The sequence below is a fragment of the Panthera pardus genome, unplaced genomic scaffold (assembly GCF_024362965.1).
Source record: "Panthera pardus isolate Hobbes unplaced genomic scaffold, ASM2436296v1 HiC_scaffold_22, whole genome shotgun sequence".
NCBI lineage: Eukaryota > Metazoa > Chordata > Mammalia > Carnivora > Felidae > Panthera > Panthera pardus.
In genome coordinates this window covers 61,231,514-61,253,520 of record NW_026526788.1, presented here as the reverse complement: position 1 = coordinate 61,253,520, position 22,007 = coordinate 61,231,514, and the positions used below count along the sequence as shown (strand labels likewise).

General features: G+C 47.8%; 1 protein-coding gene across 9 annotated transcripts in view; it reads left to right on the top strand.

Moving 5' to 3' along the window:
* The window catches only part of SH3PXD2A (SH3 and PX domains 2A), a 242,916-nt gene that overhangs the window by 78,410 nt on the left and 142,499 nt on the right, over window positions 1-22,007 (top strand). For 7 of the 9 annotated variants that reach the window (XR_008424913.1, XM_019459323.2, XM_019459324.2 and 4 more), the window contains one exon: window positions 11,553-11,628. Coding sequence is in view for 8 of the 9 variants with exons in the window: in XM_019459323.2 (XP_019314868.1) it covers window positions 11,553-11,628 (76 nt within the window). In the remaining variant the exon portion in view is untranslated. Of the gene's footprint in view, window positions 1-10,760; window positions 10,996-11,552; window positions 11,629-22,007 lie in introns of those variants that run through there. The other 2 variants (XM_019459329.2, XM_019459327.2) reach the window with 2 other exon arrangements.

Here is a 22,007-nt window from a genome sequence, read left to right as displayed (position 1 = left end):
CCTCCTGTCTACCCACCCTCAATCTGACCTCATCCTGGGAACATTCTGAGCAACTGCCATGCAGCCTCATGCCTGTACAGCCCCTTTCTGTTTATAGAACACGCCTGCCCCAGCATCTCGTCTGGGCTCTCATATCTGCCTCCTGAGTTACATCATCTTCCCCATTGCATAGACGAGGATAAATGCCTTGCAAAAGGTCACTCGGTCAGCTGGTTAAGTTTGGAGCCCAGACTCCAGATTCAAGTGCTGTGCTCAGTGCTCTTTGCGTGGCTGCTCCTGGGTTGATAACGAGAGAATTTCAGTGATTCCTCTCTAGTTCATGTCCATGCCCTGCTGGTTTTCCATGCCATAAAGCCAGGAGATCTTCGCTCTCTCTCTCTTTTTTTTTATTGTAAGAAATCCATAATATAAAACTTACAATTTTCTAAATTGTGGTAAAATATACATAACATGAAATTTACCATTTTAACTTCTTTTTTAAAGATTTTTTTAAAAGTTTATTTATTTTGAACGAGAGAGTAGGGGATGGGCAGAGAGGGATTCAGAGACTTCCAAGCTGGCTCTGCACTGCCAGAGCGGAGCCCAACTCGGGGTTGAACCCATGAACTGTGTGAGATCATGACCTAAGCTGAAACCCAGAGTCAGATGCTTAACTGACGGAGCCACCCAGGTGCCCCCCCACCCATTTTAACCTTTTTAAGTGTACAGTTTATTGGCATTAAGTACAAACCACATTGGGGTGCAACCCTTGCCACCATCCTTCTCCAGAGCTTTTTCATCCTTTTTTCTCCTTTAAAGGGGCTTAGTTGGGGCGCCTGTGTGGCTCAGTCGGTTAAGCGTCCGACTTCAACTCAGGTCACGATCTCGCGGTCCGTGAGTTCGAGCCCCGCGTCGGGCTCTGGGCTGATGGCTCGGAGCCTGGAGCCTGCTTCGGATTCTGTGTCTCCCTCTCTCTCTGCCCCTCCCCCGTTCATGCTCTGTCTCTCTCCGTCTCAAAAATAAATAAACGTTAAAAAAAATTTAAAAAAAATAAAAAAAATAAAAATTGTATTAAAAGGGCTTAGTTTTTTATACCTTCTGGGGGTTAATTTCTTTTTAATGAGGGTGTTAGAACCTTTCAAAGTCCCAAGGTGTGGATCTCTTGAAGGTTCTCATTGATCTTGTATATATCATCATATTGCTTGTGGATACTAATGGTTTTACTTCTTCCTTCTGAGTCTCTCATTTATTTCTCTTGTGTTAATGCCTTGGCAAGGATCATTAGTACAATAATGGAGAGACGTAGAGATAGTGGCAATGTTCTTGTTTGTCCCAGAGTTTCTTCCCTAGGGATTATTTTGGTAGATAAACATTTTCAGATTAAGGAAGTTTACTCCTATTTCTTACTTGCTAAAAAAAAAAAATCATAAATGGATGTTGAGTTTTATCAAATACTTCATCTCCCTATATGAGAATAATCATTTAGTTTTTATTCTTTTCCTTCCTTCCTTCCTTCCTTCCTCCCTCCCTCCCTCCCTCCCTTCCTTCCTTCCTTCCTTCCTTCCTCTCTCTCTTCTTTCCTTCCTTCCTTCCTTCCTTCCTTCCTTCCTTCCTTCCTTCCTTCCTTCCTTCTTTCCTTCCTTCCTTCCTTGCACTGAATTTATTCATTCAGACCGTCGTAGTCAAGAGACTGGGTTTGAAGGCAGAATACCTGGCTTTGAATCCCAGTTCCATACCTTGCTAGTTTGGGCAAGTTATTTAATCTCTCTGTGTGTTGGTTTCTTTCTCTGGAAAATAATAACACTTACCTTAAAGAGTTGATATGCGAATTAAATGAGATAAGCCATGTGAAAATTCTTAGCACAGCGACTAACACAGAATTCTCAATAAATGTTATTTTTACTATCAAGCATTTATTGAGCACGTGCTTTCTACCAGGACCTATGCTAGGTGCTGGGACCTCAGAGGTAGGGTAAAATCACATGACCCCATTAACCAGTACGGTCCTGGAAGTCCTGTTTTACACCTGTTATCCTGACATAATTATTCCTAGCATTCTCTTCCGCTCTCAAAATTTCCAGGTTTGGATGGTCAATTATTTGTTCACCAACTTACAGATGAAGAGATCTATGCATTGTGGATGTGGAGGACCTGCTGGGTCTCATTCACAACTGAGCTTCCCAAACGTGTAGCAGAATTATGGTTGTCGTCAAGGTAGACGTTCTCAGAGCCCCGTAGATGTCACAAGTCTTTTCCGTGTCTTCCTGTTTGTGTTTTTGCCCACAAGAAATCTGCTGCCATCATTATTAGCTTTGTTCCTCTGAATGTAATGTATATTTTTCCTATGGCAGTTTTTTAAGATTTCTCTCTTTATTACTGATTTTGAGTCATGTGTTTATGATGTGAATTAGTGTAGTTTCTTTTGTTTCTTGTGTTTGAAGTTGGTTGAGTTTCTTGGGTCTCTACGTTCAAATGAGAACTCACAAAGGAGGGGCTGCCTGGGTGGCTCACTCTGTTAAGTGTCCCACTTCAGCTCAGGTCATGATCTCACAGTTAATGAATTTGAGCCCCGCCTTGGGCTCTGTGCTGACAGCTCAGAGCCTGGAACCTGCTTCGGATTCTGTGTCCCTTTCTCTCTGCCCCTAGCCCGTTCATCTTCTCTCCCTCTCAAAAGTAAATAAACATTTAAAAAAATTTTTTAAAAGGAAATCACAAAGGAAATTTTAAAACTTAGAAATGAATTTAATGAAAGATGTGCAAGACCTCTGCATTGAAAACTACAATACATTGCTGAATGAATGGTAAGATCTAAATAAATGGAAAGATTTACCATGTTCATAGATTAGAAATCTCAATATTGTTAAATAGCTACTCTCCCTAAGTTGCTCTACAGAGTCCATGCAATTCTAATTTTAAAAATTTCAGGGGGGATTTACGTGTTTTATTTTGTAGAAATTAACCAATTTATTCTGAAATGTGTTTGAAAATGCAAAGAATCTAGAATGACCAAAACAATTTTGAAGAAGAAGAAAAAGTTTGATGTCAAGACTTAGCTAAAAACCTATAGTAATCAAGAAAGTATGGTGTTGGTGTCAGGATATATAAATCTGTCACTGGAACAGCAAAGAGAATCCAGCAGTAGTAGACCCACACATATATTGTTAATTGGTTTTTGACAAAGGAGTCAATAGAATTTAATGGGTGGAAAGATAGTCTTTTCAACAAGTTTTTCTGGAATGATAGGCTCTCTTCACCCTAAGAATTATGTATTGAAGTTTGATATTTCATTTGAACAGAGGACCCTGCTGAACCTCCCCCCAAAAGGATTCGCTAGTAATTGTTTTAGAGGTGCTCTCCAGTCTCAAATCCATGGTTTTTATATCTTCATGTGTAAGTTCAGGGTTGTGCCACAATTTTGAGAGCCACGAGACACTAGTGTGATGACCCCTGCCCCAGATGGGTAGCCAGCACTGGGCCTGGTACTTTGGGGTGGAGGAACAGAAAGAAAACATGAAAGGAGATTACTTCTAGGATGGCTGTATGATGAGCTCTCTCCCTAGTGAAACAACCAAAAATGATGAAAATCTTTTCTTTCTTTCTTTCTTTTTTTTTTTTTTAATCTAAGTCTCTGGAGATTATCCTAAACAGACAATTGAAATGGCAAATGGAGAAACATTTATTTAAGAAACTAAATTTCAGTAAAAATGGCAAGTGTCTGTGGCATTTGACCCCCAGCCGCCCCCAACCCCCACCCAATCTCAGCTGATGTATGTAGCCGTCAACACAGGGCTCCCTCTCCCCCCAGGTCCCAGTCTAGGGCTACTATAGTAATTGTAACTAGTAATTATAACAATTATTGGACTTATAACATATATAAATGTAATATATATAATAATACTAGTACAAAAAAAAGAAACAGACTGTAGTTATATAGGATTAATGTTTCTTTATCTCACTGGAACTAAGTTATAAACCTAAAGTAGATCCTGATAAGGTAAGGTGTATACCATAAGCCCTAGGGAACTATGAAGAAATAACTAAAAAATATAGTGAAAAAAATCATTAAAGGAATTAAAATGTTATACTAGAAGACAGAAGAGCTGTAATGGTTATACTGATATCAGACAAAATGGACTTTAAGACAAAAATGTTACTGCATAAATGAGAGAGACATCCCATGTCCATGGACTAGAAGACTTAATATTGCTAAGATGGCAGCACTCCGCAAATCCATCTGCAGATTCTGCCCATGTATTCCTGTCACATCCCAGTTGGCTTCTTTACAGAAATTGACAAGCTGATCCCAGAATTCACATGGAAATTCAAGGGACTACACATAGCCAAAATACTTCTGAAAAAGAAAAAGAAAGTTGGAGGAGAGGACTCACATTTCCTGATTTCAAAACTTAACATAGCAAGAGAATAACAAGACAAGCCACAGACTGGGAAAAGATATTTCAAAAATTTGACGTGACTGTTATGCAAAATATACAAAGAATTCTTAAAACTCAACGATAAGAATGAAGTGCCTGATTAATGGATAGGCAAAGTTCTGAACAGACACCTCAGCAAAGAAGGTATTTGGGTGACAAATAAGCATATGAAAAGGTGCTCAACATTATATGTCATTAGGGAATTGCAAATTAAGATAATAATGAGATACTACTAGATACCTGTTAGGATGGTGAAAGTCCAAAACATTGACAATACCAAATGCTGGTGAGGATGTGTAGCAATGGAAACCTTTGTTCATTGCTGGAGGAAATACAAAATGGTACAGCCACTTTGAAGAGAGTTGGCAATTTTTTACAAAATTAAACATATTCTCACCATACAATTCAGCAATCACCCTCTTTGGTATTTACCCAAATAAGTTGAAAACTTTGGTCCACACAAAAACGTGCACAGGGATTTTTATAGCAGCATTGTTCATAGTCATGAAAACTTGGAAGGAATGAAGGTGTCCTTCTGTAGGTGAACAGATAAATAAATTGTAGTAGTCAGACAGTAGAGTATTATTCAGTACTAAAAACCAAAACAAACTATCAAGGCATGAAAAGACATGGAAGGACCTTATATGCATGTCGAAGAAGTAGAAGAAGCCAACCTGAAAAGACTACATACTATATGATCCCAACTATATGACATTCTGGAAAAAGTGGAACTATGGAGACAGTACAAAGATGAGTGATTTCCAGAGGTTAGGAGGAAGGGGGTGAATAGGAAGAGCACAGAGGATTTTTAGGGCAGTGAGACTATTCTATATGATAGATCATAATGGATACATGTCATTATACATGTGTCCAAACCCATTGGATGTACAACACCAAGAGCAACCCTACTTTACATTATGTACTTGGGGTGAGAGTAATGTGTCAATATAGTTTCATTAGTTGTAACAAATAGACCACTCTGGACTGGGATTTTGATGGTGAGGGAGACCAGGAGTGTGTGGGGTCAAGGGATATAGGAGAACTGTATGTACTTTCTGTTCGATTTTGCTAAAAACCTAAAACTGTTCTGAAGAATGAAGTCCTTTAAAAAAAAGAAAACAACTTGGGGCACCTGGGTGGCTCAGTCAGTTAAGTGCCTGACTCTTGACTTTGGCTCAGGTCATGATCTCGCAGTTCTTGAGTTTGAGCCCTGCATCAGCCTCTGCCTTGACAGTGTGGATCCTGCTTGGGATTCTGTCTCTTTCTCTCTCTCTGTTCCTCCCCCACTCATGTGTATGCTTTCTCTCTCTCAAAATAAATAAACTTAAAAAGAAAAAAGAGGGGGCGCCTGGGTGGCTCAGTCAGTTAAGCATCCAACTTCGGCTCAGGTCATGATCTCGTGGTTTGTGAGTTTGAGCCCTGCATCGGGCTCTGTGCTGACAGCTGAGAGTCTGGAGTTCAGTTCAGATTCTGTGTCTCCCTCTCTCTGTGCCCCTCCCCCATTCATGATGTCTCTCTCTCAAAAAATAAATAAACATTTAAAAAAATCAAAAAAGAAAACAACTTAATGCAAAGCTATAGTAATCAACATGGTATGGGACGGCAAGAAGGGTAGATGTATAGATCAAAGGAATTGAATTGAGAGTCCAGGAATAAACCTAAATGCTTATGATGAGCTGATTTTCTACAGGGTACCAAAACCATTCAAGGGGAAGTATGCTTCCTCTGGGGCAATGTGATGAACTTGTACCAAAAAAATTACAAAAGTCTGGGTGAAGTACTCTAATAGGGAATGCAAACCAGGAATGCTGTTAGAGTTCAAAGAAAGGTGGTGGTGACCTGCGTCTGGGATGGTCAAGGAAGGGTTCCCAGAGCAGATGCCTCTTGATAAGGCCATCAGTGAAGGAAGGGAAGGGGAAAGTACATTTCAGGCCACAGAGGATGGGAAATTTAAGAAAAGCCACACGTATTGTTATTTATTGTTCCTCTCTGTCTCTGTGATCCACCTGCTGTGTCCCCAGCATCTAACCCAGGGACTGGTAAGCCCTCAGTTAGTAGAATGGACAAACCAGTTCTAAGGTTTCCCTTGATCCTTCATGGTCCCCGGTGATACTGGGTAGCCTTGCCTCTTTTTGAGGGGAGGTTAAGAAACCCACCACCTCTTGTGGTAATGTCCCCTTTGTTCCTGAACTGGAAATGGTGACAGGATTAAGGCTTGAGGGTTGGAGCCCCAGAGCGGGAGTGGCCGGGAACCCCACCCTCGCGGAAGGGTGAGGAGTCGGCCTCTTGGGTTACACGTGTGCCCCAGCTGGGCTCGGGCCCACCCTTCTCTCTCCTCAGTGTTTATTGCTGCTCAACCCTGCCCAAGAAGAGCTGCCGAGTCAGCTTCCCTGGCTGGGCCAGCTCTTGGATTTGAGCTGCTCTGTATCTCTCACACTATCCACCCCTTAGATAAACAGCCCAGCATCCTCCACACGCCGTGAGGTTCTGATGTGGCTGCAAAGAGCTGCATTGGCCAGACACCTCTCTCTCTAAGAAGGACCCTGGCAGTGGGCCCTGCTTTTCTTCCAGCTGAGTCAAGCCCTTGCTGGAGTGACAGGGGAATCCACTTCCTGCCTGAAAAGGTGGCCGAAGCGAACTCCAGGCTGGGCGGGGCCTTCCTGCCTCACTGCCCACGCACTCAGTCCTGGGCAGGCCTCTTCACACGAGGCAGCCCCCTCAGCCTTCCATGTGAGTGTTTTAATCTGTCAAAGCCAGCCCTGAAACCTGGGTGCTGACCAGGCTACAGACCCACTTTGCCTGGCTTCCTGGGGGGAGGGCATGGGGGGGGAGTGACATTCAGATTGTATATCACACATGGCCCAGATGTTTATTCCATTGCCCACCACTCTGCCATACTGTGCCTGCACGGAGATGACGAACTGCGCAGCTTTGCAAGCCCTCAATACCGAGTAAACTCAGCTGGGCCGCCTTTGCTTGGTTTGCTCTGGAGTCTGAACCAGGGGATCTGCTTTCTTTGAAAGGTGACCTGTAGGCAGAGAAAATGTCACCTTCAGCTGGTGTTTCCTTTTTGCCTGGCCGCTGGGCCTTGGGGATGACAGGGAGGGCAGATGCTGAGGCTCTGTGGCTCGGCCCTGCTGGTGGGGTTTGGTGCCAGGTGTGGCTGGACTCAGCTCCTGGGGGCTGGGGAGGCGCGGTGCAGGCCTGCTGGGCACTCATGGCTCTGGAGAGGACCCGTTGACCCAGTACTCTGGGCAGATGGGTTTGTCTTGGCCTCTGGAGGGCCCAGACTAAGCCAGAGAGGGGAAAGTAGAAAATGTGTTAGAGAAGGAGGAGGGGGAGAGAGGCCAGCTGCAAAGCATCCTCCAACAGGCCTTTTGAGGGGAAATTCAAATCTGCGGGGCTGTTAGATGACCCCTGCCTTCCAGGAGACACGTGAACCCACTGAGGCAATTCACTGCTCTTTGGCAGGGAAGGCCCAGGGAATGTGACTCTGCCAGGACAAAGCTGGCTTCATCTCCTACAGGAAGCCTTCCCTGACCTCCCCCTTCAGAGCCTACAGGATCCTTTTCATACATCCTCACTGTTCCCTGTCACTCCAGAAATTGCTTGTCTATTTCTAGCACCACAGCAAAACCTCACAAACTTCCGAATGGGGCCCAGGAAACTGCATTTTTAACTAACACCACGCACCGCCCCCCCTTCCAAAGATGGTTCTGGCATCTGCAGACTTTAGACTACACTTTGAGAACCATCTTGCCTCAGTAGAGCCTCTCCAGTAAAAATATAATATGAACCACATGTGTGATTTTAAATTATCTAGTAGCCACTTAAAAACATAAAATAAAACAGGTGAAATTATTTTAAAAGTATTTTTATTTAACATGATATATCCAAAATATTATCATTTCAATATACAATCAACACAAAAATTGTTAATAAGACGTTTCACGTTTCTTTTGCACTAAGTCTTTGAAACCTGGTGTATATTCTACATTTACTACACATCTCAGTTTGGATGGGCCGAATTTCAAGCGCTCAGCAGCCACACGTGGCTAGTGACTGTCACATAGGCAGAACACCTCTAGAGCTGTGCAGTGAGTACGGTCCACGGGCCAGCAGGTCCAGCATTACCTAGGAGCTTGGTAGAAATGCAGGTTCTCAGGCCCCTGCCTGGACCTATTGGATCAGAACCTACCTTTTCACGGGTTGGTGAGTACATCATACGCATGTTGAAGGTGTGATGCCCTGCTCTACACCTAGATTGTGAGCTTCGTAGTGTAAAGACTATAACTTATCTCTAGCATCTAACAGAGGGCCTGGCATCTAGGAAGCGCACAGCAAATGTTTTTGGAGGAAAGGAATGAATGCATGAACCCTGCCTGCCCCCTACTCACTCCCGTTGGCCCCATATTCCCCGTGCACTGAGTGAGAGTCTCAGAATCTTAGGAATCAGAGAACAAGTCTATGTCAGAGCTGACAGGACACTAAAGTTTTTAGAGCCTAACTTCTTCGAGCCCCAACTTGGGTTAATCCCACAGTTTGTTGGGCACGGGCCACCGTCTTTCAGGACAAGAGCGGTTCAGTGAGGGCAGACCACGCCACACCAGGGCGCGTTGCTGGGCCTGCCTTCCTTCTCAGACATCTCTGTACTCTTCCTCAGAAATTCTATAGAGCCATTGCTCAGAGAGACCGTAGGCCTGGCCTCTACATATTAGTTATCCATCAATTTATTCTCAGTCTTCTTCCAGAAAAGATTTAAGGCACCTCTAAATATGCACAGATTCCAACAAAATGAAACAAAAAATAGAAATAGTAGTAAGGAAGTGTGCATGGGCACATGGACAAGGAGGTTTCCTCTAGCACGATTACCTATGGTAAAGTCTGAAACAACCTACATATTCACAGTAGGAGGGTAGATAAATAAACTATGGCACATCCAAAGACCGAAATTCTAGGTTGCAGTTAGTTATGGTGGTGCTGATATGGAAGTATTCATTGACGTGGAAAAATGTTCACTATAGAATGTCAGAGTGTTGAGCTTATTTTATTTACATGCATGGAAGAATGTCTGGAAAGGATATATACCCTAAAACATTAATGTCACTTTTTCCAGGGGAGGAATTATGAGTGATTCTCATTCTCCTTTTGATCACCCACTGCTTCTGTAATTTCTGGTTTTTCCCTTCAGTGAACATGAATTTTTATGTGATACTGAAATAAAATGTACTGAACAGAATATGGGTGAGAAAAATGGGAAAAGGAGAAAATGGGAATTCTACTGGGTATTGAATTTGTTTGAAAATGTATCAATTAAGGAAAAAAATCCTAAGTACAGGTTTATAGTGTTGTGTCCCGGTGGGTATATTTCCATGAAGTAGGCACTTATTAGATGTTTGAGAGATAGACTTACAACATTAAGGTTTGAAAACTCATGAGCCAGCTTTTGTTAAATTTCAGTCTGTACTCAGGAAGTGAAAGTTAATAATGGTGCAGTCTCTGTCTTGTTTTGAATCGAATCCGACCATGACCCGCCCTTCACGTGTGGGCTCTAAATAGCCTGCGTGCCTGTGTGTGTTGGATGATGATTGTGCAAGAGAGCATCCTGAAATCATGTGTTAGTGCTGGGTGAGGGTGAGGGGTGGAGTGGATGGGAAAGAGTGCAGGTTCATGCACACGTGTGAAATCTAGCACAGGACTACTTTCGCCACCTTCATACTGGCACTTTGGTCCAAGCCTCCATCATTAGGCTCCTGCCTGGTATCCTGCTTCCACCCTATGGCTCATTCACCACCGTGAAGTTAAGCTGTCCTCCCAGTGATACGGCCCACCTCTCAGATCTCATTGACTGTACCTCAGCCCCTGCTCGCTCTACTCCACAGCAGCCACACTGGCCTTTTCAGGCTCTTTTTGCACTTCCCGTTCCCCCTGCTGGAGCATTCTCTCCCTTCCTTGTGGCTTGCTTCCCCACCTCCTGCGGTCTCTACCAGATTGCCATCTGATTCCTAAGACCTTTCTCAGCACGCCATACCAAGGAACAACTTCTGTTGTGCTCCAACACCTTACCCAGCTTAATTGTTCTTTATAACATTTATCAGTACATATTTGTTTGTTTACTGTTTGTTCCCCTCCACTAGAATGTAAACTTCCTGAAAGCCGGGACTTTGTTGCTTTTCTTTCTGGCCATGTTTTTGGTGTTCAGTGCTCTAAGTAGGTACTCAATAAATATCTGAAGGAAGGAATGGACTTCGGATATCATGTGACTGATCTTCCTCATTTGACCAAGGAGGGGCCTGAAGCCCTACTGAGCAAGCTTCCATGCCTTGCCCAGGGTCACACAGCTGGGGCAGCAGGGCTAGATCCTGCCCTGGTCATTCTGCTTCAGCCTGTGCCTTGGAAGGAAGATTAACCACACACACAGGGGCTGTGGCCTCGTCCATCCTGTCTCCTGTGTGTTTTTCCAGTTTATGCAGAATTTCAGCCCAGAATAGCAGAAGAAAAAAATAGTTGTTCCTCCAGAACCCTGGAAACTCTTCCGGTGGGTCTGTCCCTGGAAAAACAGCAGCAATCTCAGGGTGGGAAGGTAGGAAATGGAGGAGGGGGTCTTACCGCGTGGGGGCAACGGGCTGGGTTTGGTTTTATAATTAAAATAACATCTGAGTCTGTTTCCGCAGAGCAGTTCTGGAAGGTGGGTGGTCTGTCTGAAGTATCAGGTGGGGCCTTCCCCTGTGCTGGCCCAGGATGGTTTGAGATGGCCAGTGGCTAAAGGGCTCACCTAGCAGATAACATATGAAAGAAGCTGAGCCCAAGGAAGGCTCTGGAAACCCCACCTGTAGCCTGGCCTGGAAAGCCTGCTGGTCTCTACCCTGGTCTCAAGAGCGGGCATCTTCAGATACTTCTCTCTATGCCCCCACGCCTCCTTGAGATTGTTCAGACACCCCTTTGATGCATAGAGAGCTCTGGCCTCCTCTCTCTCATGCCCCATGTGGTTTATTAATCGTCTGTGAAATAGGAGATTGAGGTGTCACTCATCCGTGTGAGGGCAGTGGGGCCCTGGAGCTGTGGAGTGGAATGGGGAAGGGACTCTGAGGGCTCTTCCAGTCTTCTGAATCCTGTACCTCTGTCTGTCTGGCTTCTCAGATGCAGCTTTTGGATAAGTTTCCCATTGAAGGTGGCCAGAAGGACCCCAAGCAGAGAATCATCCCCTTCCTTCCAGGTAAGCTTTGGATGGCCCCACTGTTGGGATGGGAGGCAACCTGGGGAGAAGTATTTCTTAGGCTGAGAAAAGGCTGGCTACACGGCACTTGGGAGGCTCAGCCGGTGGCATCCAACTCTTGGGCTCAGGTCATGATCTCATGGTTTGTGAGACTGAGCCCTGAGTCAAGGCTTGGGATTCTCTCTCTCCTTCTCTCGCTACCCCTCCCCTGCTCTCTCTCTGTCTCTCTGTCTCTCTCTCAAAATAAATAAATAAACATTAAAAAAAAAGAAGAAGAAGAAAAGGCTGGCTACTAAGCCAGAAATTCTAGGCAGGGTGGGCCTAGGAATCTTCATACTAATAACTTCCCAGAAGATGGGAAGCCCCTGATTATGAAGGCCACTGCCACCACAGGGACCTCTCCCACCGTCCCAGGCCACCTCTATGCGTCCGGGCCATGCAACTTCTAAGCAATTTCTTAGGCTCTGGGACTTTGGCTTCCTCTTTCCAGAAAGCACAGACAGATCAAGTCTTCTATGAGAGGATGAAGAACTCCAGGCTGAACTCTTTCCACTAATCCCATTGTAATCACAGAGACCCTTAATCTAAGCACGCTCCCCATGTCTAATGTTGGGTCCTCCTGGCACATTATCCAGCCGAGGCTCTGAGAGCTTACATAATACAACCTGTGAGTTGGCAGAGCCAGGATTTGAACCTGGGTCTTTCTGGTCATAAAGGCCATTAACCACTACACCATTTTGGAACATGTTCAAGGTAATTGATTATGTATAATTTAGAGGAAAACTTCCCAGATGTGTCATAATCTACTGTTGCTATGATGTCTGAAATTGGTGCACAATTTATAGCTTACAAAGTGCTTTTTTTGTTATTGTATACAAATGTCCATACTGAGGTATATATTCTGATTTCTGCTTGAGGGATAAAGATGTTAGGGTTCAGAGATGTTAAGTAACTCCTCATAAATGTGGCAGAGCTGAGTCTTCTCCAGTCTGGGCTCTTTGCCCTAAACCTGACCCCAGATCCTCTGCCTTTCCCCAGGCCAGTGAGCAGGGCTGGGTTACAGTGGGCCTCGCCCCCGTTGCTGTTGGGCCCAGCAGTGGCAAAGTCAGTGGGACTTTGGCAAGGAGCGGGGTCTCTGTCTCATTACTCTCTGACATCCCGTCAGCCTGTGGTCAGCACCTACTTGGTGACTTGAAAACACATGCAGGGGCACCGCCCTCAGTGAGTTGGTCCTCTCTGAAAGGTGGTCCTCATACACCCACATCTGCTAAAGCAGCGGAAGACAAGAACACGCATTGTTGGCAGTCCTGTGAGTCTCGTGCTAAAATTGCAGACAATCACTTTAGCTATGGGGAAGAACTGCCCTTCCACATCCCATGGTTTGGGCAAGATTGGAACCAGTCAGTGGGGGTATAGAGAATCTCACCCCTAGGCTTCTTCCATGGAGGCAGAGGACTGCTTCTCCATCACTGGCCGAGGAGTGAACGGAGGGGACTTCCATGTTCTACCTGGCTTTGCACTGAGTCCTGAGGAAATTTGGAATGTTCAACACCTAGGTTTGTATGACCTTAGATGCTGCTCCAGTACACTCCAGATGCTCTGCACCCCCAAGGACCTGGGAGCCCAGCTGGGATGCTGTGGACACAAGTGTCCCAGAGCCAACATGAGGCCAGGGCGGCACCCTGGTATCAGAGGTGGGCTTGGCCTTGGGGCATGAAAGCTGCTTATTTCCTCGAGAGGGATGGGCTTTTTCTCCCACTGGTGGCCAGTTCTCCAGGGAAATATCACCTCGTCATCATTTGTCTGCAGTGAGGGGCTCAGCCTATGACAGGCCCTGGGATAAGGTACCTGGGGCTAGGGGCTGGGATGGCCTGGCGAGTCAAGGGAAGATGTAGCTGTGTTGCCTTCATCTAAGGAGCCTTCAAGCTACTAAGAGAGATGAGAGAGGCAGAGTCTACTCCCTAATCAGGGAACCAGTGCAGGCAGGAAGTGACCCTCTCTAGCACGGTGCTGTTCTGAGTGTCTGGAGTGTGTCATTGTGAGCTGAGGACGGCAGCAAAGCAATGGAGGGGGCCCTGGAGTTGACCTCCAAGGACGGTGGCTTGGAGGGGTGGGGGAAGTGCAAGTCTTCTGTCCTGCTGCTACCAGAGTCCAACGTCTGGGGGGTCACACGGCCTGCCTGACCTTCCCCTCCAGAGTCTGGCTCTGTCAGTTGCCAAATGTGTTAACTTCTGTATATGCCTCAGCTTTGTCATTTGGAGAATAGGGAGGATACTAGCATCTACTTCATGGGGCTGTTGGCGGGATAGAATGAATTCATACGTTTCAGGGGCTCAGAACTGTGGCTAGCCTCTAGCAGGACCCAATTATTGCCAATTCCTGAAACGCGCCTAGTGTTTCACACAGCACACTCACACGTGTAGTCTCATTTGCTCCTCCCAGTGAGGTTATTATCCCCATTTTACTGACTAGGGAACTGAGGCTAAGGGAGGCTAACAGACTCACACAGGCCACACAGCAGGAGGTGTAACCAGCACCAGAACCTTATCTCTGACCTCAGGCCCCATCAGCCACCCCAGGAGGATAACCCACAACTGCTATGGCACTGGGGCTCTCTCTGAACTTCAATTTCCTCTTTTTTATTTATTTATTTTAAAAAAAATTTTTTTCAACGTTTTTTATTTATTTTTGGGACAGAGAGAGACAGAGCATGAACGGGGGAGGGGCAGAGAGAGAGGGAGACACAGAATCGGAAACAGGCTCCAGGCTCCGAGCCATCAGCCCAGAGCCTGACGCGGGGCTCGAACTCACGGACCGCGAGATCGTGACCTGGCTGAAGTCGGACGCTTAACCGACTGCGCCACCCAGGCGCCCCCAATTTCCTCTTAAAAGGATTGTGATGAGGGTAAAAGAATTCATGGGCAGCACTTTGCACAGAGCCTGTCCCATAGCAGCTGCTCAATAAATGGCAGCTGTGAATAAAGAAAGTCTGCTGCCCCCATGGCCACCCCCATCTCCTGGGAAAGGCCAACAGAGGATCCCTTCTGGCCCCCACATGATGGGACCTGTGTGCAGTGGGTGACATTGTAGAGAGGAATGAGGTTGACTGGCCCCCATCCCATCCAAGGGAACTTGTCTTTCCCCTGTTTTGCTGCTTTTTTCCTCTGCCTACAGTGGGGTTTCCTCTCCGATGCTTCTCTCTTATTCACTCACTTTCCAGGACTTTGGCATGGGCATTGCTGGCCGTGCAGAATCCCATCCTGGGGCTCCCAGGCCTTTGCCTCGCTCCCCCCTGCCCATGAGAAACTACCTAACCCTTTCATGCTCCACTCCCTCACTTGGACAGCAAGGAAAAAGAAGCCAACGCAGTCGGAACCAAACTAGGGAGAGCCGCGTGGGCACGAGGGTTCCCAACCTGCCCCAAACCCAAGAGGAGAGGGGAAGAGAGAAGCGCAATGTGGAATGTTTCCTGTCTTAGGTCAGGTTCCTTAAAAGTAGAGACTGAGATGAGGATTCTTCCCCGGTTGACTTGGAGGGCTGCTCTCAGGTGCACATCCCAAGGCAGTGAGAGAAGCAGGGCAGGTCAGGGGAAGAAGCCCAAGGTGGATGGCACCAGAGTTATCCCAGTGTCGGAGACACCTTCTATACTCCCCATAGGTCATCCATTTTCTGGAGGCCTCCTCTCCCCCAGAGGTCGTGGAGTGTGGGCAAATAGCCCCCGAGGGCTGAGGGCAGGGGACATGCCTTTGGAGAAGGGGCAGCTGTGAGCCCCCAGCGGCGAACACCTACAGCAGTGAGGGATGAGAGCATGTGCTAGTAAGGGGGTTGTGGGCAGGGGCCAACATCTACTGTATTATCTAACACCAGTTAAGTCTCTGTTTCTACGTCCTGCCTTTGGGGAGGCAGCCAAGGTCACCTGCTGACTCCCGCAGGCTCAGCCCTGACAGCGTGACTCAGCAGAACCTGAGTCACACACACACCAGCTGCCTTCACTCTTCCAACCCTCAGGAGGCTTAGCAGCCAACCTCGGGAGCAGCTCTGCCAGCCCTTTTTCAGAGCAAGGAACACCCAGGGGGAGAAAGCAGAGAACACCCATTATCTCCAGAACAGTCTCGATTTTAGCTTCCCAGGTGCCAAGATGTGATGGGCATTTCTGGGGCCTGGGGTCAGGGGATGTGTTTGGAGCATTAGCTAGCTGCTTTGCTTTGTCGTGCCTGGCCCAGGGGGCTTGTGGAAGCTTGACTGGCTGGTGGAAGTGACAGAGAAAGCAAAGGAATTGAGAGAAGAGAGGGAATCTGTGGCTTCCCATGGTTAACAAGCCCTCATCTGCCAGTCAAATCCTAGCAAAAATAAATAAATAAAAAATAATAAAAAATCCCACACATGAGCCATAAATCTCAGGATCTAGGACACAAGTTTGTGGTGTGTCTGAGTAGTGTATGGCCTGCGTTCAGGGTCAGCCTGTGGGTTTGAAAAGTGGTGAGGGTCTGGGGTTTCCGTGGCCAGAGGCAGAGGCTCCATCCCAGGAGACTGTCCTGCACCACTGCTAGAGTCGGGTTAGGGGGAGGGTGGCTGGGAGCAGGGCCAACAAGGTGATGACAGACAGCCGGTGCAATTGCCAGACCAGTGGTCTCACATTTGCATATCGATCAAATCCTGGATAAGGCTTTGTAGGGGAACTGTCCACAACCCACTTGTTCCACTGGCTCTAGAACCTGCTTTCTGGGCCTAGAAGTGAAGATCCACTATGCCCTGGCCCATCTGTGTGTTTGTGAGGCCTGCAGAGCCCGCAGGAGGGGCATGGAGAAGTTATGACCTTCATGCGGGACAGGTGGTTCTCCAGCATCTCTGGGAAAGGCATCTCTGGGAAAAAGCCAGGTGGTTTTTCAGGCAGGAAGAGGCAGAGAATTATGCCTGGGCCTGATGCCCTGGGAGTGAGTGAAGGGGTGAAGGGGAAGGAATCCCTCCAGTCATGCCTGGGCCTCCAAACCCCACATTAGGTGAGAGAGGGGGAGATACCCCTAGCTGTTTTCACTGACCTTTGTGGCCTCCCTTTGAGACAAGGCCCCTATCTAGTTCTCTCACATTTCTATCATGGGGCCAGACACATAGTGTGTGCTTTATTAAGACTTATTGGTTGGGGGCCCCTGGGTGGCTCAGTCGGTTGAGCGTCCGACTCTTGATTTCCTCTCAGGTCATGATCTCACGGTTGGTGAGATTGAGCCCCACATTGGACTGTGTGCTGACAGTGGGGAACCTGCTTGGAATTCTCTCTCCCTCTCTCTGCCTGTCCCCTGCTTGTGCTCTGGCTCCCCAAATAAGTAAACTTAAAAAAATAAAACATTTAAGACTCATTGGTTGATCACAAATTGGACATTCTCCCTTATGTACGGATACCTTTTATTGAGCTCCTTCTGTGTGTCTGGCCTTGTGCTGGGCCCTCTTACAACCTTTTTCTCCAGTCCTTATGGCATGGTATGGGGCCATTATCCCATTTTAGAAAGAAGTCAACTCAGTTTCCCCCACTACTTAGCCATTAAGTAGTAGTGCTGTCCTCCTTCCTGCCCTGCCCTGTACCTTTTTTGGGCAGGGAGGAATTGCCCCAGCCAGCCTCAGCTGGAAACTTTCCCCCACCCACTTGGTTGGTTCCATATCCTCCAGACTAGGGACCTGGGAGTTTCTGCCCAAGGACCCAGCACCGCAGCGGTCCCTCCAGCTTCCATCGCTATCTTATGCTTCAGGAGTGCACTACATGGGGCAGAGAGTGACCTGAACCTCATGGGGACTCAGGTGACCTGTAAGTGCTCTCATTCTATTGAGTGTCCTGAGGTCACTGCAGCTGAGTAATTGATTTTTTTTCCACACTTAAACAGCTTAGTTTATTATTATTTTAATACAATTACAAACAGGATAGCCCCAGGCTTTCAGAGCACGGTCTTCATTTAATTATGAGTCTCCCAAGATTACCTATTTGGTTTTCCTAAGTCACAGCATTTTTAAAACTTTGTATTTTGAGACAGACTCACAAGATGTTGCAAAACTACTAGGCACTCCACATTCCTCCCCTCCAATTCCACCACCACACTGCAGGGTAGGTGACTCTATTCCCAGTTTAAGGAGAAGTCAAGTCACCTTCTACCATCACACAGCCACCAAGGGGTGTACCAAGTGCCCAGTTTCCTCCAGTGGTAATGTCTTGTGTAAATACAGTGCATTATCAAAGCCAGGAAATTGATATTGGCAGGAGTCAGTTCCCAAAGCTAAAGACGTGAGCAAAGAATTTTTATTGTAAGGGGTTGGTGAGTGCTAGTGGGCAGGCATGCTGGCTGGTCTTTCAGAAGGAGGCAATGGTTGACAATAGTCCCTGAGAAGCTCCACTCCCAGGCCTGACTTCTTGGCATTACTATCTCCAAGTGGAAAGCAGAGGTGAATCTTGTTTTACATTAAGGCATATTCCTGAGAATCTCTGCAAATTTAGTTCTGTGGGACAAATCACATCATCTTTCAGTTGTCCTAAATACTATTCTATTTAAAAGAGTCATGGGATCAATCCTTTTGCAAAGCAGAGCACCCCTTCTTTGGAGATAAATTCTTCTTTCTATGGTTTCCATATACTGGGATAACTTTGGGCTCCTTCTGAGGTTGTTGGACACAGAGCAGACCTGGAGCATGGGGATTGGGGCAGCAGCATTGACCCCCAGGAGGAGCAGAAGAACTCTGCTCAAGAATGGCGAAAGATCTGAGATGTGATCACATTTGCAAGCCAAACAGTTAGCTTTCCCTACTTTCGTGGAGGCCAGCAGAAAATATGAGGCTCCCAAGTCAGACAAAAGGCTTTATTATGGCACATTTGTGTCAGATCCCATTGCCTCCAGGCCCTGTGGGGGTGAATTGTGTGCCCAGACGAATGCCTGTGGGTTACACGATAGGAGAGGAAGCCAGATCTCAGGGAGCCCACATCTCTTATAGCGGGCAGTAAGCAAACCTACCCTGTTTTCCTTGGAGACACGCCCTATCTCTGTGTCCCAAGGCTATATGCAAACCTGCTGTTTACTCTGGAGCAAGACACTACCTCTGTCCTCTAATCTGTTTCTTTACAAACACCTTTGAAAAGGTAATCCAGAACAAAAGCAGTTAGTGCTCTGTTGTTAAGACACGCAGAAATGCAGGAGTGCCAGGGAGATGATCTCACAAGTGTATTAGTTGCTTTCTGGGGTCTCCTGCTTTTTGGAGGGGTTGACAGAAATGATGATCTTTAGGACATTGGGCCAAGCATGGTGGGCTCAGCAGCCTCTCAGGGCAGCCTACTGTTTACATGGAACTTTCTGCCTTGTTTTAAAAGACTGTTGTGGAAAATCCATCTCCTGTTGCCCATCCTGGGTTTGGAGTAGATTTCCTGTGTATCCTGAGTTTGTCAGTCCAAGGAGGCTCCCTGGGAGGAAATGGTCATTACAGAGTGAAGTAGACAGTGTAGCTGCTGATGTAAAAAGCAAACAACTGTGACCAGGGATCAAGGGGCTTCAGAAGCCATGCAGTGGAGCAGAAAGAGGTGAGCTCACTCTGCAGGTTTCCTCCCACTCCCAAGCCATCTGTGTCTCTGTGCTGGCTGGGACTGGGCCTCTGAGCTTCTAGAAAGCCCCTTCCTCCTAATAGCTGAGTTAGTCCCACCTATAGCCATCAGTGCTTCTGAGCTGATGGGTCCTGGAGAAGCTGGGTAGCTTAGGAATAAAAGTGAGCCATAATCAAAGTAGGCGCCACCAGCCTTATTATCTTCTGAGCTTAGAGGGGTGTATTTTTAGACAGCAGGCATGCTCCGCTCTTTTGTACTGGCTCACCAGTTTACATACCGGCCCCTTAATGAAGAGGCAGTTTGGAGCCACAGTGCAGGAGGGTGCTGGGTGAATTGCAGGCTCAGTCTCTGGGGCCTTCCTCTCCCTGCCCCCCAGGGCCCTGCGCTGCAGATCCGGTGTTTGTTCAAGCACAGAAGGAAGCAGGGGGAAGGGATGTCTTTGGCTAGAGCTGGTCCGTGGCTGTGGCGTAGGGGAGAGCTGGCTCTCTCCCTGGGCTGTAGGCATTTCTGTGTGTCCACACCAGGCACCAGCCTGAGAAAGCCCTCCCCACAGGGCCTTGGAAACCAGGAGGGAGGCAGCGTGTCACAGACACTGGCAGACATGGCAGCCCCTGGGGGAGAGTGCCCAAGAGGCTTCTGAGCCTCACTGATGACCTGGGTGGCAGGAAAAGACAAACCTTCTACGTGATAGAGTAGGAAAAATAGGGTCTGCTGGTAATGCCAGGGTTTTAAGAAGATGGACAAGATTACAGGCCTAAGAGGCACTGTGTACTGTTTTCAACGTGGCTTTCCTCTAACCTCCCCTGGGAGTGCTGAGTCCTCTCTTGCTGTAATTATTGCCCCCACCCCCAAAGTTATTCTCTCACTCTGTAATCTGGAGTGGGTGGTTCTCAGGGCCTGCTGTTGGCAGCTGGTTCTGAACGCTACGAGAAAGAGCTGCATTGTTCGTTCCTGCCATAGGTATTTCTTGAGCACCTACTGTGTTCCAAGGCCTAGCTGGAGGCACTGGTGATGCAGCTGAGAACAAGGTAGACCAGTCCCTGCTCTCAGGAAGTTCACCTTCCAGTGGGGGAGTCAGAAAGCAAACAAATAAATGAGCAATTCCCAGTAGTGATAAGTGCCAGGGAGAAAAATAACGAGGTCTTGTGATCTGGGGCATCTGAGGTTAGTGGTCAAAAGGGCCTCTTTGCAGAGGTGACAGGGGCAATGAGGGCTTCGGGCGCCAGGCTAAGGGGACAGCAAGGTCAATGACCCGAGTGCAACTGAAGGCGTGTGTTTAAAGATTAGCAAGAAGCGTATGAGGCACGTGGGGGATGTGGGGGATGTGGGGGAACGGAGTCACCACAGAGAGCTGGGCAGACAGGAGCTGTGGAAACCAGAAGCTCCAAAGCGTGTCTCTCATGGCAGAGCTACCCAGGAAAGAGACAGCTCCATAAGCTTGCATAAACTGTGCGACCCTGGCCCAGGCACACGGCCTCCCGAGTCAGTTTCCTCATCTGTCAAATGGGTTAACGATGCTTTGGCGTGACGTTCCGAGCAGTTAGTGCAGAGCAAGTGCTGTGTGGCTCAAAGGGAGAAGTTCTGGTGCTGTGCACCTGCCATTCCTCCAGACGGCTTTGCAGCAGGACACAGCTGTAGGGTTGCCTCTGCTCTACACCCCCCCCCCCCCCCCCCCCCCCGCCTACCCTCCCTCCCTGTGCTGATTCAGCCCTACGCATCGCATCTCAGCCCCGGTGGCACCTCTTGCTGCTTCTTGCCCATGGTAACTTGAGGTCATAAGGAGCTGGTTTCTGAGGAGCTGACAACCCAGCTGGCTGATCTGGGATGAAAGGCGGGGAGGGGCCTGAGCAGCCCTGGCCCCTTCACCGTGATCACACGGCAGGGCCACCAGCTTCACAGGCTCTCAGCTCTAGGGCTGCCAGCTCTCGCCGGGAATAAGGGGCTTTGCAGAGCAGGCCGCCACCGGAAGATGGCTTTCAAAGGTACACATGGATCAGGTCCCTCAGCTGTTCCCCTGTGTCATCCCCACACTTTGAGACCAGAGAAAGGGTCAGGCCGCTTCGTTACAACTTGTCTTCCTCGTCCAGAGATAACTCCAGAAGGGAATCAACCTGCTGAATACCCACCCACACCCTCAGCCCTGAATGGACTGGCACCTCCCTCAGGAGGCCTCTGATCTAAGTAGAAATGTGTGTCTTTCCACTGGCCTGTCGGTCCGTTTAATTTCACGTGCAGTAAGATGTGCCCAGACCCGGGAGTCCACACGCTGGGTTCGGGTGCCTCTCTTGCCAGTCAGTGAGGCACAGGATTGAGGAAGTTAAACCAGAGCAACCGGGGATCGCCTTGCGTGTTGGCGGAATCACCAGATGCCGGTGATTTCAGGTGGCTGCGACATTCCTGATCTTTCCCTGTGAAAATAAATCATCTCCTTAGTTGATGCCTAAGTGTTCTTTTATGAGGGTCAGATGCCCTCACTCTGTGCTTAGAGAGGACTGCTGTGCCCTGGGCGGCGGGGAGGGGGGCACTGTCAGTAAACACATACTCACGTCTGGATGACTGAGGGGCCAGTTCCCTGAGCCCAGGTGTGACGGAGGTGAGAACAGGAAGGCAACTGAGGCGGGAGAAGGAGGAAGGTTCTGAGCCCCTGGTGGTGCCGTGAGAAGCCTGACCAATGAGGCCGCGTGAACTTTTCAGTGTGGCTGCCACACAGGCCCAGGCTGTGCCGTTGTCACGGGCCGTGCTGAGGGGTGAGGATTTGTCACGTGTGGTGGGAAGTGTCTGAAAGGTTTTAAGCTGAGGGGCCTAGGCT